The sequence below is a fragment of the Hyaena hyaena genome, unplaced genomic scaffold (assembly GCF_003009895.1).
Source record: "Hyaena hyaena isolate Hyena2069 unplaced genomic scaffold, ASM300989v1 scaffold_130, whole genome shotgun sequence".
NCBI lineage: Eukaryota > Metazoa > Chordata > Mammalia > Carnivora > Hyaenidae > Hyaena > Hyaena hyaena.
Genome location: NW_024080762.1, coordinates 635,328 through 652,453, shown reverse-complemented (window position 1 = coordinate 652,453; position 17,126 = coordinate 635,328). Strand labels below are relative to the sequence as shown.

Genomic DNA, 17,126 nt, shown 5'->3' with positions numbered 1-17,126 from the left:
AATTATCATCCTCTTGATTACATTATTGTCCTGCCCCCCACCTAAATAGTACAGCAATGCACATTGAAATTTCTCCGTGAGAGAGATGTTCTTGAATGTTTTAAGTAGACAGTCATAACCATGGTATACTGGGAGAGGGGAGGGGCAAGGAGATATTTCTCCAACCCCACCCCTATATTTGTATTTTTTTTCTTATTTCGTTGCATTATTAGAACTTCCAGTAGCATGTTGAATAACCTCATTGATAGTGATTCTCTGACAGGAGTATAAAACTGATACAGCCATTGGTAATATTTATAAAGTTTTTAAATATGAGAACACCTTGACCCAGTTATTCCTTTTAGGAATCTAGTCTTCTGAAACTCTTAGACATGTGTATAAAGATCTGTGTGTAAGAATGCATATTAAAGTGTTACTGGTGGGGCGCCTGGGTGGCTTAGTCGGTTAAGAGTCCGACTTTCGCTTAGGTCATGATCTCACGGTTCGTGGGTTCGAGCCCCGCGTCGGGCTCTGTGCTGACTGCCAGCTCAGAGCCTGGAGCCTGTTTCAGTCTGTGACTCCCTCTCTCTCTGACCCTCCCCTGCTCACCCTGTCTCTCTCTCTCTCTCCTAGAAATAAATAAAACATTAAAAAAAAAATTAAAGTGTTACTGGTAAAATAAATTATGGTATAATCAGACTGTGGACCATGGTGCTACTGTCAGAAAAGAGAGGCTCATAATACTAATAAGTGAGAGAAACACAGGTTGCAGAAGAGTATTTATTGGCTAATCCATTCTATATTTTGAAGTGTGTGTGAGAGAGGGAGAGAGAGACAGAGAGAAAGAGAGAGAGAGAGAGAGATGTTTGGAATACACAGAAAAATATTGGGAAGCTTACCCACCAAAATGTTAATAGTGTTTATCTCTGGAGAAGATAATGGTATTGACAGGTAGTTTGTGGCTTGGTATGGAGAAGGCTTTTTTGTTTTCTGTTCTCTCTTTTTTGTATTGTTTACACCTTCTATATTGACTGAATAAGTAGTCACTCAGCTTTTAAAATTAGAAAATGTGGAAAGGAGAAGGAGAAAAGAAAGCAAAAGACACTCTCAGTCCACAGAAAGAACTAGCTGTAAGAATACTAGGGAGAAGCAGGGAGCAGACAAATCCAAACCAGGAGTCAATAAACTTCTTTTAAATAGGCAGTCTATGAACCTAGAAAATTCAAAAAGTTCAGAAACATGAATGGTGAAGTAAAATACCACCTCACACCAAGTAGGATGGCTACTCTCAAAAAAACAAAACAGAAAATAACAAGTATAGGTGAGGATGTGGAGAAATTGATTGGAACCCTTCTCTACAATTAGTGGGCATGTGTAGCCACTGTCAAAACCAGTATGGTGGTTCCTAAATAGATTAAAAATAGAATTACCATAGGATCCAGCAGTTCCACTTCTGAGTATATACTCAAAAAGAATTGAAAGCACGGTCTCCAGGGTCAACTGTACATTCATGTTCACAGGAGCATTATTCATGATAGCTAAAATGTTAGAAGCAACCCAATTGTTGCAGATGAGTGGACAAGCAAAACATGGTATGTACGTACAGTACAATGTTATTCAAGCCTTGTAAAGGAAGGAAATCCTGACACGTGCCTTATAACATGGATGTACCTTGACATTATGCTAAGACATATGATTGAATTCATATGAAGTGCTTAGACTAGTCAGAATCATAGAGACAGAAAGTAGAAGGGTGGTTGCCAGTGTCTGGTAGAGAGAGGAGGAAAGGGGTGTTACCATTTAATGGGTTATTGAGTTTCAGTTTTACAAGATGAAAAGAGTTGTGGAGATGGATTATGGTGATGATTGCCCAACAATGTAAATGTACTTAATACCACTGAACTGTATACTTAAAAAATGGCTTAGATTGTACATTTTCTGTAATGTTTATCTTACCACAGTTTTAAAAATCAAGGGGAAGAGTATGTGGTAACAAGTCACTGTCCATCTTTCTTTATTTGCCAGTTTCCCGGTTATCCTCTTGAGAGGTAACCACTGGACCAATTTTTTATGTATTCCTCAGTGCACCAGTAGTTAGTCATATCTCTCTCTACTTTGAATTTCCATCTATATAACACTTACTAAGCATGTCTTTATTATCTTTTTCCTTCACAGCATCCTTTAAAATGTTTTTGTAACTTAGTAGTGGCTTATTAAATATTTGTTTAATGAGTGAGCAAATGAATTAATTCAGTGGTCCCAGAAGGCACAAGAATTGGGGAGCTCTCTGTTTATATGAATTTGATAATGTATATATCAAATTTGAGTGACTGACCCAAAATACAGGGTTCTCACACTTTACCATGGTTGAAAATAATACCAGAGAGCTTGTTGAAATGTGGATTTTGTGGCCTCATCTTTTGAGGTTCTCAAGTATGTGGTATGAGGCCCAACACTCAGTGTTTTTCTAAGGCTAAGTACTTAACTTTGTGTATCTCTTCAAATAGTGTGTGGATCTCACTTGGAAATACCTTATCCTAAGTCATTTGTATATTGCTACAAAACTGAAAGCAGAGAACTGACAAATTGAGTACAGCTATTAAGGGATCACTTCTAATGTACTTAGAGTACCAAGCGAAGGTGACCATCCTTGAGGCTTGAGTACCTTCTTTGTCTAGGTGTGGCACACAGCTGATGTTCATCATAGTAATATTGTGACAGCATGCAAAGATTAAGTATGTTCAGTCTTAGAAAGGGAGCTTATGTTTAGTAAAGATTTTTGTGAATTCTTAAAAAAATTACTTGTAGAGCACAGTTTCTCAAGTTTAAGAACATTAAGGACCAGAGACCCAAAGTCTGAGTGACATTGCATTGGGATTGAATTCTGCAAGCACAGAGCTAACTGGTGTGTTTACCATGAATGTGAGTGCTGAAATAACATGCTGATTAAAATTTTACATTATCATAAACACTTAAAGGCAACATTTAAAATTCATGCAGAAAATTCACAGATAGCAAATAATAAATTTATTAACTCTTGTTGGAGAAACAGTGGTATGAAACATTGAATTTGTGATAAACTTGAGAATCCTTGAGAAAAATTTTTCCCTGAACATCTTTTCTCTTACGTCTTTTCTCTTTCTGATTAATGGAAGTTTTAGAATTCAGGTAACCATTCATGCCAACAAATAGACATTGAGCATGTGTTTTGGTTTAGACCAGTGTGTTTTCAATGGTAAATAGGGCAGGGATAGCCAAGAATAGGGAGAGAAGTAGATCAGGAAATGTTTTTAGTTAAGGTCCTAAGGATAGGTGAATACCTTTTAGCTAAGTTGAGGGAAAGAGTTAAGGAAATGTGATGAAGCTGGAGATGTGGGGAAGGAAGGAAAGACAACTTCAAGGTCATGTGGCAACTTTGTCACAATGTTGCTCCATAGTTATAATTTCTCCTATTTTCTCCTGGAGATTAAGGAAAACCTATTCACCTTCATTGGAATGAGAGGCTTTCTTGAGAAATGTTGGAGGTCTCTAATGTATTTTTCTTTGTTAGTTGAGACGATACTTACAGCAGACTTGTTGATTAGATTGCCTTACGACATCCTGAAGGAATTTAAGCTTGTTAAAATGCTTGGGTTTTATTTGTTGGGTTTTTTTTTTAGGGACTTACATGTAATTTTGTGAATTATTGAAAAGCTTAGGAACAGCAAGTGTGCAGTTTAAATAAAATGGACAGAATTGATTTATTTCTTTACTTAAAGAGGTTTTTAAGAATTTCATTGCTTAAACCTTTAAAATCAAACAATAGAATTCCAACAATTCAGAGGTAATCTAAATGAAAACCGTTATAATCTTCTAAATAAGAGGATAATAAAGTAACCTTGAAACATTGGTGTTGGCCCTACATTGTTTTCTGTTTGAATTTAGTGGCAATTTCCAACATTGCAAAACAGTGATGGAATTAAGTGATGTTTCCAGGAAAAGAATTTTGCAAGTATAATATGTTTTAATATTAAATTCTACTTGTGCATTTAGCAATTAAAATTATTCTTGTAATGATGATGGCATTAGAAGGGATAGGGAGCTGTCAAAGAGAATTTGAAGCTTAATTATCTCTTTGGTAACATAATGCATAATCTTCCATTACAACGCTTATTTTCTTATGGTAATTGACTCATTTGCTCTCTGGTTATCAATTTAACTTCCCAACCACAAACATCTGCTCTTACATTGTGTTTAATTGGTGTGAATACTATCTACAGAGAAGTTAAAATCCAGAGAACATTTTAAAGGCTATATTTTGTAATTCATGAAAGGGAAAAGTAAATGATGAATTGAACATTGTGATAATTTTTTTCTAATAGTCTTTGAAAATCTGTTTACTAAAAATGCATGCTAAAATTATATTAATTGGGCTTTTTTTTTTTTTTTTTTGGGGAGAGGATTTTGCTGTGTTTTCCAGAATTACTTACTCTGCCTTACGGGGCATCTCAGTCCTTGAGACTCAAGAAATACAGCATTTCCTCAGAAACATGATACCCTAGTGGTTAAGAGCGCAGGCTTTAAAGACAGACAAAAAGTGTTCAGTGTGTTACTGATGAGGTCTTGGGGTGATGGTGGGGTGGTCCGGAGCCGACGGCCAAGAAAGAATTCTTGAAGACGTCTTTGGTGCAAAAAAAGTGATTTTATTAAGGAACAGGGACAGGACACGTGGGAAGAAAGAGCTTTGCTGGGGTTGTGAAGAATGTCTGATTTCATACTATGGCGTTGGGGAGGTAAAGTCAAATGGGAGGCCTCCAGAGGGACTTTGATATGCTAAAGAGGACTCCTAAAATACCTGAGGCCTTGCTGTTGTCAAGCTAAGGTTGTTTCCCCTCAGCAAGGTATTAACATTGTGACGGCAGGGGGTTCCTGTAGAAATGTTATATTCTGTATTTGCCTCAAATATTTGTCAATTGTCTGTAGGTTATAAGGAAATTTACTTTTACCTGCTATTAATTTCTTGCCTATTTTCCCCATTTCACTATGGAAGGGTGATGTTGAGGTTCCAGGAAACTGAGTCTACAGGTGTCTGGAGATCAGGATATTGATAAGATTATCTTTTCCTACTGATATTTGCAAACTGATGGAGACTCATGTCCTGTATGACTGTGATCTCTATCAGTTAGCCATTTGTTTTCTTTCCTTTTCTTTGTCCTTGGGCAGCCAGGAGTGCTTGAGGAATTACCACACTGAGCCCACTCAGGGGGCCAGGTTTGCTAGCTTGCGTTTTGTCCATAGCCACTCCCTCATTAGTATTTAATCTAAAGATGAGGGGTGGAGACAAGTTGTATGTGTTTGCTTGTAAGTTTTAAAATGGGAGGCTAAACCTTAAAAATTTTTTAAATGGTTCCCTGTAGGGGAAGAGAGAGAACAGGGTGGAGAAAGCAGGGTTAGAAGCAAGACTTGTTTAAAGATACCTTCCTTTTGTAGAGTTGAGATTTTAGGAAGTAATTTCATAAATGGGAAAGTAAAATGAAACAAATGACTCTAAATGTATATGTATCTAGTTGGTAGTGTAGTCACACAGAAAGTTATAATTCCAAGTAAAAGTTATTATTACAGGGGTGCCCGGCTGGCTCAGTCAGTTAAGGGCCTGACTCTTGATTTCAGCTTAGGTGATGATCTCACTGGTTTGTGGGATTGAGCCCCATGTCAGCTCTGCACTGACAACATGGAGACTGGGATTCATTCTCTCTCTCAAATAAACATTTTTTTTAAAAAGCTACTCTTACGAATAAATTTAAACTGGTAATTGGACCATATATGTCTAATGGGATATATGCTGAGGAAAAAAAACCTACAAAAATTTTCAGCTGCTTTCCAGTATTATATTGTTGGTAGAAATATTGGTTATTCTGAGCCTACTGAGTGTAAGATAAAACATATGAGTAATAAGTTGGTGTCAGTGAGAATGGATATTTTAGCATGAGACAAAAGAAATACAGATGTAAAATTATTAAGATCTAATTAAAACCTGTGGTTCTGAATTTAATTAGTTAACAGAATGAGATCATGATCAATTTTATATTTAAAAGTGCATAATTGCTAGCTTTGTCGACAAATAGGGCCTAAAACTGTGACCAGAAAATACTAAAGACCACTAGGATCATGTCAGAAAGGACTCAGGAACTTTCAGTGGACTCAGGCTTTCAGTCAGGAACGGGATAGTTTGAGAATCAAAAGAATAGTAACTTGCATGGATTGAAGCAAATCAAATTTATTTTAATCCATGAAATCATAGGAATACTTTTTTAAAAACCGTTCAACGATTACCTTCAGTTGGGAGAATATTAGAGAGCCAGAGCATTATTTTGAAAAATTGATAAGGGAAAAAAATCAAGCATTTATCCTGCTCTTTCTTTGAGAGGTATATTTAAGGATAACAGAATAATTGATGAGGGGATATTTTTTATAGAAGGAATGACAGAATAAAAACATTACTATTTCATACTATCTGAGACTGCTAACATCACAAAAAGAGAGATCGTCACATGTTATGAACTCTCCTGATGGAAGGACCATGGCACTACTTATGAAATAGTCTTGAAAAAATAAAAAGAGGGAGCTCAACTCCAATCAAGCTTCTACATTTAACTGGTAAAAACAGGATGAATATGTTTAAATACCATCATGGCATGCAGTCAGCAAAAGATAGACTGCAGGAGACTTTATAGAGCAGATGACTTCTACAGCAAATTCATTGCAAACAAAGATAGGAGATAAAGAACAAACATGTAGGTTAAAAGAAAGGTAAGAAACAAATTAATACAATGAATGTGCCTTATTTGCCCAATTCAAATAAATCATTTTTTTAATGGAGGCCAGTTAGTGAAATTAACTAATTGATGATACTGAGAAATTATTGTAGAAACCAACCTGATGATGGTATTATAGTTTTGTTTAGAAATGGGAATTCTTGTTTCATAGAGGACTTACTTAAATACTTAGCTATGAAATAATGTAATATCTGAGATTTGCTTTCAGAGTAACCCAGGGAAAGACATGGGATAGGTTAGGATATAGATGATGAAATAGCACTGGCCATGAGTTGATAATTGTGGAATCTATATGACAGGTACATGGGGTTTATTATTATTTTCTCTAAAGTAAAAAGTTAGAGAGAGAACATAAGGTTTAAAGTCAGACTGCTTAGGATCAAATCCAGATCTGTCACTGACTAAGCTTTGTGACCTGATGGAGCTACTTAACCTCTCTATATGTTAATGTCCTTATCTATAAAATGGACATAATATAATAATATCTAAATAATAGGGTTGTTGTGGGAAATAATGATAAGTGGAAAGTACTCGTGAATATTAGCTGTTGTGTATCATATATATAAAATACGGTAATGTTGCAGTTGGTTGGAGACCATAGTGTATTTAGGAACAGTCCAGTTGAATTCCTTATTTACTTAGGAGCAGATGGAGACCCCTGATCAACAAAATTTCTACTGGTAAAACTAGAGCTCAATTGTAAATCTCTAGATTTCAGTCATTGAAGTGTCTTTACAATGAGTCATTATTGAATAACATTCAAATAAACTTAAATATCTGATCTTAAATAAGGAACACTCAGGATTGAAAATGTTATTTTTTCCTGTATCTAAAATTTATTGCACTCAGTTGAAAACTCTGGGTTCTTCTTTTTTTCCATTTTCTTTGAGGAAGAACAGATAAACTTAACCAAAGGTGAGTCTGAATTCATCTGGAATTTGAAAAAAAACAAAAAACAAAACATGAAAAAAACTAACAATATGAGGAAAGTTTTGAGGAAATATTTTAAAATATTGTATAGTTACAATCATTAAGGTTTTGGTTCTGGTACAGGAATAGACAGATCAGTGAAACCACATAGTATCCAGAAATAACCCCCCCTCAAGAGTATGTAGGATTTTAATATTAAAATGATTTCAGGGTACCTGGGTGTCTCAGTTGAGTGTCCAACTCTTGATTGCAGCTTAGGTCATGATCTCAGGATTGTGGGATTGAGCCCCACATCAGGCTCTGTGCTGCCATCATGGAGCCTGCTTGGGATTCTTTCTCTCCCTTTCTCACTTCCCCTCTCCTGCTCATTCTCTCTCTCTAAATATAAGTTTTTTTTAAAGTTTAAAACAAAAAAAACTGTTTCAAATCAGGTATTCTTTTGGGGATTACTGAGGTTGCCATTTAGAAAAATGTAAACCTGGATATTTGGTGAAGTCCAGATTGTTTCACAGACATACTAGAAGAAATTGTGAGTGAATATTTTTATAGTGTGGAGGCAGGGAAAACCTTTGGAGCAAGAATAATAAAATGTAGATGCCAAAAAATGGAGAACTGATAAATTTTACCACATACAAATTGAAAACTTGGGTAGAGCAACAGGTGCCTTAAGTTAAAAGATGAAAGAAAAACTGGGAAGAAATATTGGCAGTGTATATGAGACTACTATTAGTATATTAGTGTATTAGCCTGGGTCCAGCCAGCAGCCAAGAATCACACCAGGAATTTGAACAAGGAAATATTAATATAAAGAATTATTGACTAGTATAAGTGTTTTCACTACTAAAAAAAAAAAAGTAGGACTCTAAGGAATATAGAAGGTACTACCTCTAGGGCAAAAGGGGAGAATCTAAAAAGCACACAGACTTGGAAAAGGGCATCACTGTCTGTGGTTGCAATTCATACCTTGGAGAGAGTATAATTGCTGCCAGAGAACACAGTCACGAGCCAAGCTGATCCACAGGAGATCTTCCAGATTCCACAGACCTGACCTACTGTGTGGAAAGTTACCTGCTGGGGTACCATGGGTCTGACTGATAATGAGCAGGAAGTTGCCTCTTAAGATTATGCTTTCTTTCCAGCCTTGGCTCCTGCCAATTTCTGGGGTTCTGCCTACTTGATGTACTCTTTCTCTTCATTAACCCAAATTATGAAGCTTGTCTGCACTTCTTTCTAGGACCTGCCCCAGTCTAGCCCTCTAGCCAGTGGAGTAGGCCAGAAAATGAAAAAAAGACCAAAGCAGATTGGAAAGGAAGAAATACATTTGTCTCTATTCACAGACAATGTGATTCTTTATGTAGATAATCCCCTAATTGTCTATAAAAAGCAACTAGAACTAATGAGTGAGTTTAGCATGAGCATAGGATAAAAAGTTATATACATAAATCACTTCACCTCTACATTATTAGCAGTGAACAGTTGGAAATTAAAAAACAAATAAGTATGAAAAAAGTAGCACCAAAATACTTAGGGAAACACCTAATAAAGTGTGAACAAGATTTGTATATTAAAAACTAGGAAACAATGGTGAGAGAAACCACAGAAGTAAATAAATGGGAGAGGTAATCAAATTCAGGGAAAAGAAGACTCGATATAGTTAAGATGTCAAATTGCCACAAATTTAACAATCCCAATTGAAATCCCAACATGCTAACCACATTTTAGCTCAAGTGTTAAAAAATAACCAAAACAAACAAACAACTGCTGTTGTCATTGTTGCTTTTTTAAATAGAACTAGCCTACAGTGGCACTTACTGCCTCAGGGAGGCTTATCAGTCGAAATTTTGAAATAAGGATTAATAAGACCCCTTGTTAAGGATGTTGTATAGGAAATTACAGCGTTAGGTTGGAGGTTGGACTAAATGATCTATTCCTGTCCTTCTAATTCAGAGTCTTACTCTGTTATTTATAAGTCATTGACTTACAACCTTAGAGCAGGGAGAGAGAGACTGGAATGTTCAGACTTTTTCAAATATACTTAGCTTTTCCGCCAAAGATCCTGTCATGCTCTCCCACCCTTAAAAACTATGTCATGCAATGAGGGATGTTACATGAGTGAACTATTCTTATATAGGTTGAGGCCTTAGCCTCTCATATGACATTTGTCTTCCTTTTTTGTTTTCGGGGGGGGGTTGTTGTTACTCAGATGATTGACAAGAAAAATAATGTCATTTTTCTCAGTTTCTTCAAAATTTTGTTATGGTTCTTCTGAAATGGTATAAATGTTAGGGAAGTAGTCTTTTTAATACTCATTTTTAGACAGCTTAGGATATTCATATTATCAATTCCTTCAATATAGTCAATTTAGTGAATATTTATCAACTCATAAATTACAATTATTCTTCCAGTTAATTGTATCAAAATGCAATTCTTAAAGATATTGTTTTCCAGCATATATCTTAAATATATATTTGTTACATGCTTTTGTAAAACTATGTGAAAGCCTCAAATAATAAGTAAAAATACTGTGAATTCTGTAATTTTAAAAAATTGCTTAAAATATGAATAGCTAGCTATTTTTATTAATATCCTAATTTTCTTTCTATTTTAAAGTCCAACCAGAATTCCTGAAACAGCCTATGAATATATATGCTCATGAGTCCATGGATATCATATTCGAATGTGAAGTGACTGGGAAACCGACTCCAACCGTGAAGTGGGTCAAGAATGGGGATGTGGTTATCCCGAGTGATTACTTTAAGATTGTAGTAAGTATTTTTCAGAGGACATTAATCTCTGAAACCTTTACATGTCTTTTTTCTTTTTTAATTTTTTAATGTTCATTTTTGAGAAAGAGACAGAGCGAGACAGAGCTCAAGAGGGGGAAGAGAGTAAGGGGAAGAGACACAGAATCTGAAGCAGGCTCCAGGCTCTGAGCTGCCAGCACAGAGCCCAGTGCAGGGCTCGAACTCATGAACTGTGAGATCATGACCTGAAGCTGAGTTGGTCACTTAACCAACTAAGCCACCCAGTTGCCTGTTACGTGTTTTTAAATGCAGTCACTAAGAGATCTGTTGTCTTCCACATGCCAGTTTATGTATTGCAGATGAAGATAAAAAAAATATGCACAGAATGTAATCTCTTCACTGACTGATAAGAAAGCTGAGCCTCGACATGTTAGATAGTTTACGTAGATCACATAGTAAGTCAGTAGTTGAACTAAGCCCAACATCCAGATGTCTTGGTCAGAAGTCTGGTATTCCTGCTCAATCATGCTAGCACTCTTAAACACAGCTGTCACTGTTTTCTTGGTAATGATTATCCCATGTGTGCACCTGCTGTCTTCATAGTTCTGTTCAAGGGGCAGAAGTCTGTCCTTCATATATACTGATGCTCGAGCCCTTCAGAATAAGCATGACCCAAGGTTGTGACAATAGATATAAAGATTCTTAAGAAGTAAATAGCGTTAAATCTATTTAAGAATACTGAACCATTAATTGCTTTTTGTTTTTTATATAGGGTTAAATGCTTATAAATATTGTCTACTATTATAATTATCATTATTTTAATCCTAGTAATAAAAATATCTAGGTTTTGGTAATAAGGATTCATATCTTAAAGTGCATATATGATATTCATAGAAATAATCAGAAGTAATTATGGTTGTTAATGATGTAAAGTCTTATTATAAATTTCTCACATTAGTGATTCATTCCTAGTAAGAATATATTTTCTATTTTGAAGTACATAATCTTGTATGTTACAAAAAGTAATTCACAAGTATTTAATTAAAAAGCAGTGTGTTACAGCTAAATTGGCATTTTTTTACTCTTATTTTCACAGTATTCTTAAAAATCTTAAAACCTTATTAATAATAACAATATTTGGCATTTATATTACTTTATAATTTAAGGGAAGCCGTATATATGTGGCCTCATATAACTTATTGTAGTCTAATCTGTTAGATCTAATGATACTAGAGATAATTTTAAGGAAGTGCCTTGAATTCACAAATTCAGACTTTTGTTGTGGTCACATGGTATTGTATGTCAGGTACCTTTCCAGGTGAAGGTGTAGGTTTGCAAACATTGTGGATATTACATTCCATAAGGATTAAGTTCTTAATTGATTAGTTCTAGTGTTTCCTGTTCTAATCAGTTAAATCAGTACCTTGTCAAGAAAAGTCACTTAACAAGTACACAGATAGATAATATTTTAATAGTTGAATCATACAGTTTTACTTGTTCTTCCCCAGAAAGAGCATATTCTTGAGATTTTCAACTAATGTTCATCAGTTGAATCCTAACATTTAATGTATGTTTTTCATTCTCAGAAGGAGCATAATCTTCAAGTTTTGGGTCTGGTGAAATCAGATGAAGGGTTCTACCAATGCATTGCTGAGAATGATGTTGGAAATGTACAAGCTGGAGCCCAACTGATAATCCTTGAACATGGTAAGAGGGGCTGAAATAGTAAAATGAAAGAGACTGACTGTGTTGAGGACCTAGTATCTATCACAATATCTATTATCCTAGGATACCTCATGATTAATAACCAGTTTGTAAAGGCCAGTATATGGCATAGCTAAGATGAAATGAAAACAGTCTAAATAATTTCTTTTGCTTAAAATGGCTTACAAACACAACTTTGGATAACGTTGAAAAGAAAAGCTGTAGTTACAGTCTTAAACAAATGTTCTTCACATTTCAGTCATTTTAATCTCACAAATATATTTCTGGTCTGTTAAAATAGAAAAACTTTACTTAAGGTAATGTTTATTTTGCATTGAATTTTTCCAAAGTAAAAATAACTTGCCTTTTCTGATTATCACACACAAAAAATGCTTATTGTAAGTTCAGGCAACATTGAAAAGTAAAAACAGGGGGAGAAGGCCCTACCCTAGATCAGTGAGAGTCAATGGGGAAACCAAACAATAATTTGAACAGATGATCTTTAGTATACAGAACTATGAACTATAATGGGATTAGAGTAAGAAGGGGTTGGCTAGCAAGAAGTAAAGAGAACTCTAGTGAATATAAGAACGGCAGATACAAAGAGCAACCACAACTGTAGGTCTGAGAGGAACTAAAATCTAAACTTTGTTGGAGAGGCTGTGCCCGTGTCTCACTGGACAACAGAGAAATTGCTGTGCAGTCATGCTGTTGAAACCTGCTCAGAAACCAGTGTCTAGTATGCTAGAGAAGACCAGTCACAAGGGGGTGTCTCACCGAAGCCTCTCTGCTGCAAAACCACCTGAGGGTTTGGAGTGTTGGGAGAAGCGCTCTGTACTGATAAAATTTAAAACCTGTGTCCTCTGCAAAGAAAAGGTAGATAAATGGACCACCTTCATTTTTGCGGAGCAGACAATCAAGTATGAATTTGGAGTTGAAAGGCAGTAAATTGGTGATGGGACATGCTCCATATCATGCCTTCTAGGAGGACTACATATGAGCCTGCACAGATGTGTATGTGGTTGGAGGACACATTTTCTTAGAACAACATCCTGTGGACATCTTCCTATGTCAGCAAATATATAGATCTCTATCAGCATTTTCCATTGTTGAGCAGTATATATGCACTTCCTATGTCAGCAAATATATAGATCTCTATCAGCATTTTCCATTGTTGAGCAGTGTATATGCACTTTGTTTTGTATAAGTGACTCCCTATTAATATTTAAATTGTTTCTTATGTTTTGCTATTAAGAACAATGCTGTGCTGAACTTCTTTATGTCATTCTTTTCTCACTATAAATTACTAGAAGGTGAATTGTTGGATAACAGTTCTGTGTCAAATTGATAAGGATACCTGTTGGGTGTATTGTTTATTTGTTTTAGCAAAGAGCATTTTCCATTTTGTGGAGTTGTCAAGAGTACATAGAAAAGATAATGTTTTAGACATGTAATCTGGGGGGCGCCTGGGTGGCTTAGTCGGTTAAGCGTCCGACTTTCGCTTGGGTCATGATCTCGCGGTTCGTGGGTTCGAGCCCCGCGTCGGGCTCTGTGCTGACTGCCAGCTCAGAGCCTGGAGCCTGTTTCAGTCTGTGACTCCCTCTCTCTCTGACCCTCCCCTGCTCACGCTGTCTCTCTCTCCTAGAAATAAATAAAACATTAAAAAAAAAAATTTAGACATGTAATCTGGTATCTGAGTCAGATTAAGTTCAGGTTCCAGTGTGGCCCCAGCTATAAAGCCTTGTTGGGAAAGCTAAGTGGCAAAGATGGCTTTTCACTAAAATAGCATATAGGATTTTTATATGTTCTCTGTTGAAAATGCATTTGAGAGTACTATTATAAAAAGGAATAAAATATTAGAACTGTTCTTTTTCTTCCTGTATTTGTGATTATACCTTTCCCTATTTATTGAAAGTGATTTAGTAGAAACTTCTCACTTTTCCATCTTGGCAGAGTGCTTGAGTATGATTACCAAACCACATATGAAGTTAGATAGGCTTGTTTCTTTTTATTAGTGGCAGTGGTTTTCCTTGGTAAAATTTGTGAGTCTGTTGGGATGATTTACATGGAACTAATAAATAAATAAATAAAGAGATTTCAGTATATTTGTGTTTGAGATTACCATTATAGATTTAACTCTACTAGTATAAATGGTTGGCTTTGCTAGGACGTCCCTAAGCTAAACCTAATTGGATTTTCCTCTGAAAATGGGTGGCATGATAATTATAGTTGCAGTGTGTGTTTTTTCCTTTTTGAGACAACATTTCAAAAACAGGCAGCATTTTTGGGCTGGCAAAATTTTTTAGTAAACTTGTCAGGGATGAATTAAGAATGCATGATTATAGGGAAGAAAGTGTCATGTTACTAATTTTGCTATTTTAATTTGCAAGATAAATATTTATGTGGGAAAGCTAAAAAGAGAGAATATAACAGTTTATAAGGTCTGATCTCTGTCTTTCTGGAGTTTATAATACTGTAACAAGATGTAAGAGCTGTGTACAATTTAATACCAGTCCATAGTAAGTGTTATTTTTATAGTACAAATAAAGCATCAAAGCAGTATACAGTTTGGAAGAGAGGAATTCTGTCTATGTGAGCAGGAAAATTTTTTCATGGAAAGTGTCTCCTTTGTAGTAGTCCTTGAGTTATAAGATTTCCGTCTGTTAAAAAGAAGGGCTTGGGTCAGTATGGAAATAGAGTAGAACACCTGTACCTGTAGGAAGGTAGCCTGTAAAGGCAGAATAAGATCAGATTGATTATGACCTTGATTGTAAATAGTCAAAACAATACAGTAGTAAGGCAGTCTGATGATAAAGTCAAGTTTATTTGGAAGAAGTCCATCTGAAACTAATATAATACTCTATTTTAACTAACTGGCATTAAAATAAAAACTTGAAAAGCCAAAAAATAAAAATATAACCATCTCACACACACAAGAAAAGAAATAGGTGACAGGTTGGAGGGGGTATCTACTTGAAGGAATATTGTTACACATTGTCATATAAGTAGTTATACTAGAAAAATAGAAAGGATCCTAATAAAAAAGATATTGGTGATTTATTTAATCTAGATTTTTATCAACTGATTGGATAGTAAACATTATTATAGAGAAGTCAGAAATACTTTCCAGGCTTTCTCTGGGCGACCAGAAGAGTGGTAATGCCTTTCCAAAATAGAAAAGGAAGGTGAAGAAAGTAGAAGGGGACTTCTGCTCAGGTATAGAGAGTGGACATAGACCATCCCACTCTGACCTACAATAAAAAGCTGGATGATTTACAAAATCGTAGTTTTTCTGAGTCCATCAGAAAGCTGAGCTTGCAGTGCTACCAAGTAAGCTAAATTCTGAAAAATTGAACACCCCCCTGCCCCCAGAGAACGGGTCATTAATTGTTTCACTTTGGCAGACGTGAAAGAGATGGCGCTGTAAAAGTAGATAAGAAGAAATCAGCTAAAGTTGTAACTGATAAAAAATAAGTATGAACTAGTTTGGAATACCTCAGGGCCACAGATGAAAGAGGAGTTCACACAGGCTTACAAATACGTATCCCCAGGACTCCACAAGATAATCATCGTGAAGACTAGCAGCAAGTCAGAGACTTGAGAAAAGTCATTTTGGGAGGTGCCTGGGTGGCTCACTCGGTTAAGCCGACTCAGGCTTAGGTCATGATTTCACAGTTTGTGGGTTTGAGCCCCATGTCAGGCTCCGTGCTGATAGCTTGGAGCCTTGAGCCTGCTTCAGATTTTGTGTCTCCCTCTTTCTCTGCCCTTTCCTGACTCACACTCATCCCTTTCTGTCTCTCTGTCTCTCTCTCTCAAAAATAAATAAACATCAAAAAGGAAAAAAGAACAGTCATTTGGTAGTGAAGAGATAAAAAGAGGTCATCTGTAGGTGCTGGGAGTTAGGTGCACCACCCCTCTCATTTACTCAAATTCCTTTAAGCCTCAAACCAATAGAAGAGGGACAGAAAGCCTTATTTTATAAATTTATGGGGGGAGATTAGAAGCAAAATCCTTCTGCTTCCCGATGGAGGAACCCTCTGATGCACAGGACCTACCTAATACTGAGGCTGAACAAGGACAACTGAAAATCCTACTTGCTCTACCACTGAGTAACAGACAAAAGCTTTCTACTGCTGGGGGAAGGTCAAGAATATAGAGAGATCCCTGTGTCATAGATTTATGTAGAAAGAGTAGAAACCTGAGAGGAAAACAGGTAAATTGAGAAAAACTCTCCTTCATCTCTTTTCTTAAGCACAAGATAATGGTAGGCCACCATTAGGAGAATTTGAAACCTATGGTGTACTGAAGGTAACTAAAACAATAATAAAATCTATACCAAGTTCAATTTCTGTGTAAATTAACTCCTCCACACTAATGGCTTGACAGAATAGATATGCCATGTTCCAAGTATAAATAATTATCTCAGTCTCTGCTATTCTGTATACCATGTTCAGCATTCAGTAAAAAATTATTGGACATAAACAGAGCAAGGAAAAACTGGCCCATTGTTGAGATAAAGCATTCAACAGAATCAAATTAAGGAGGCTCAGGTATTGGAACGATCAGACAGAGACATTAAACTAATTATTATCAGTATGTTAAAGGATTCAGTGGAAAGGTAGATAACTAGAATGAACAGAGGATGACTTTTGGCAGAAAGATGGAAACCATAAAGAGGTTGAAGAGACTAAATTTGCATTTGTCCAGAGAGTGAAAGCATTCTAACCAGAGGAAGGGAAATTATTAAAAATAGTAGTATCAGAGATGAAGCATTTACTCAGGGTGATCATTAGACTCAACACAGCTGAGAAAATAGTCCATCAACTTGAAGCTAGTTCAATGTAAGTTATTTAAACTGAAATAAAAGAAAAAGAGAGGATGAATAGAGTATTTAAAATGGGAAAATATATGATGGTTTAACAATTGGAGTCTCACATAGAAAAGAGAACAAGAA

The 17,126-nt window shown here is 35.8% G+C and overlaps 1 protein-coding gene across 3 annotated transcripts in view; it reads left to right on the top strand.

The window, feature by feature from the left end:
* The window catches only part of NEO1 (neogenin 1), a 242,688-nt gene that overhangs the window by 116,938 nt on the left and 108,624 nt on the right, over window positions 1-17,126 (top strand). For all 3 annotated transcript variants that reach the window (XM_039237865.1, XM_039237864.1, XM_039237863.1), the window contains exons 6-7: window positions 10,335-10,489; window positions 12,055-12,175. In XM_039237865.1, the coding sequence (XP_039093796.1) occupies window positions 10,335-10,489; window positions 12,055-12,175 (276 nt within the window). The remainder of the gene's footprint in view (window positions 1-10,334; window positions 10,490-12,054; window positions 12,176-17,126) is intronic.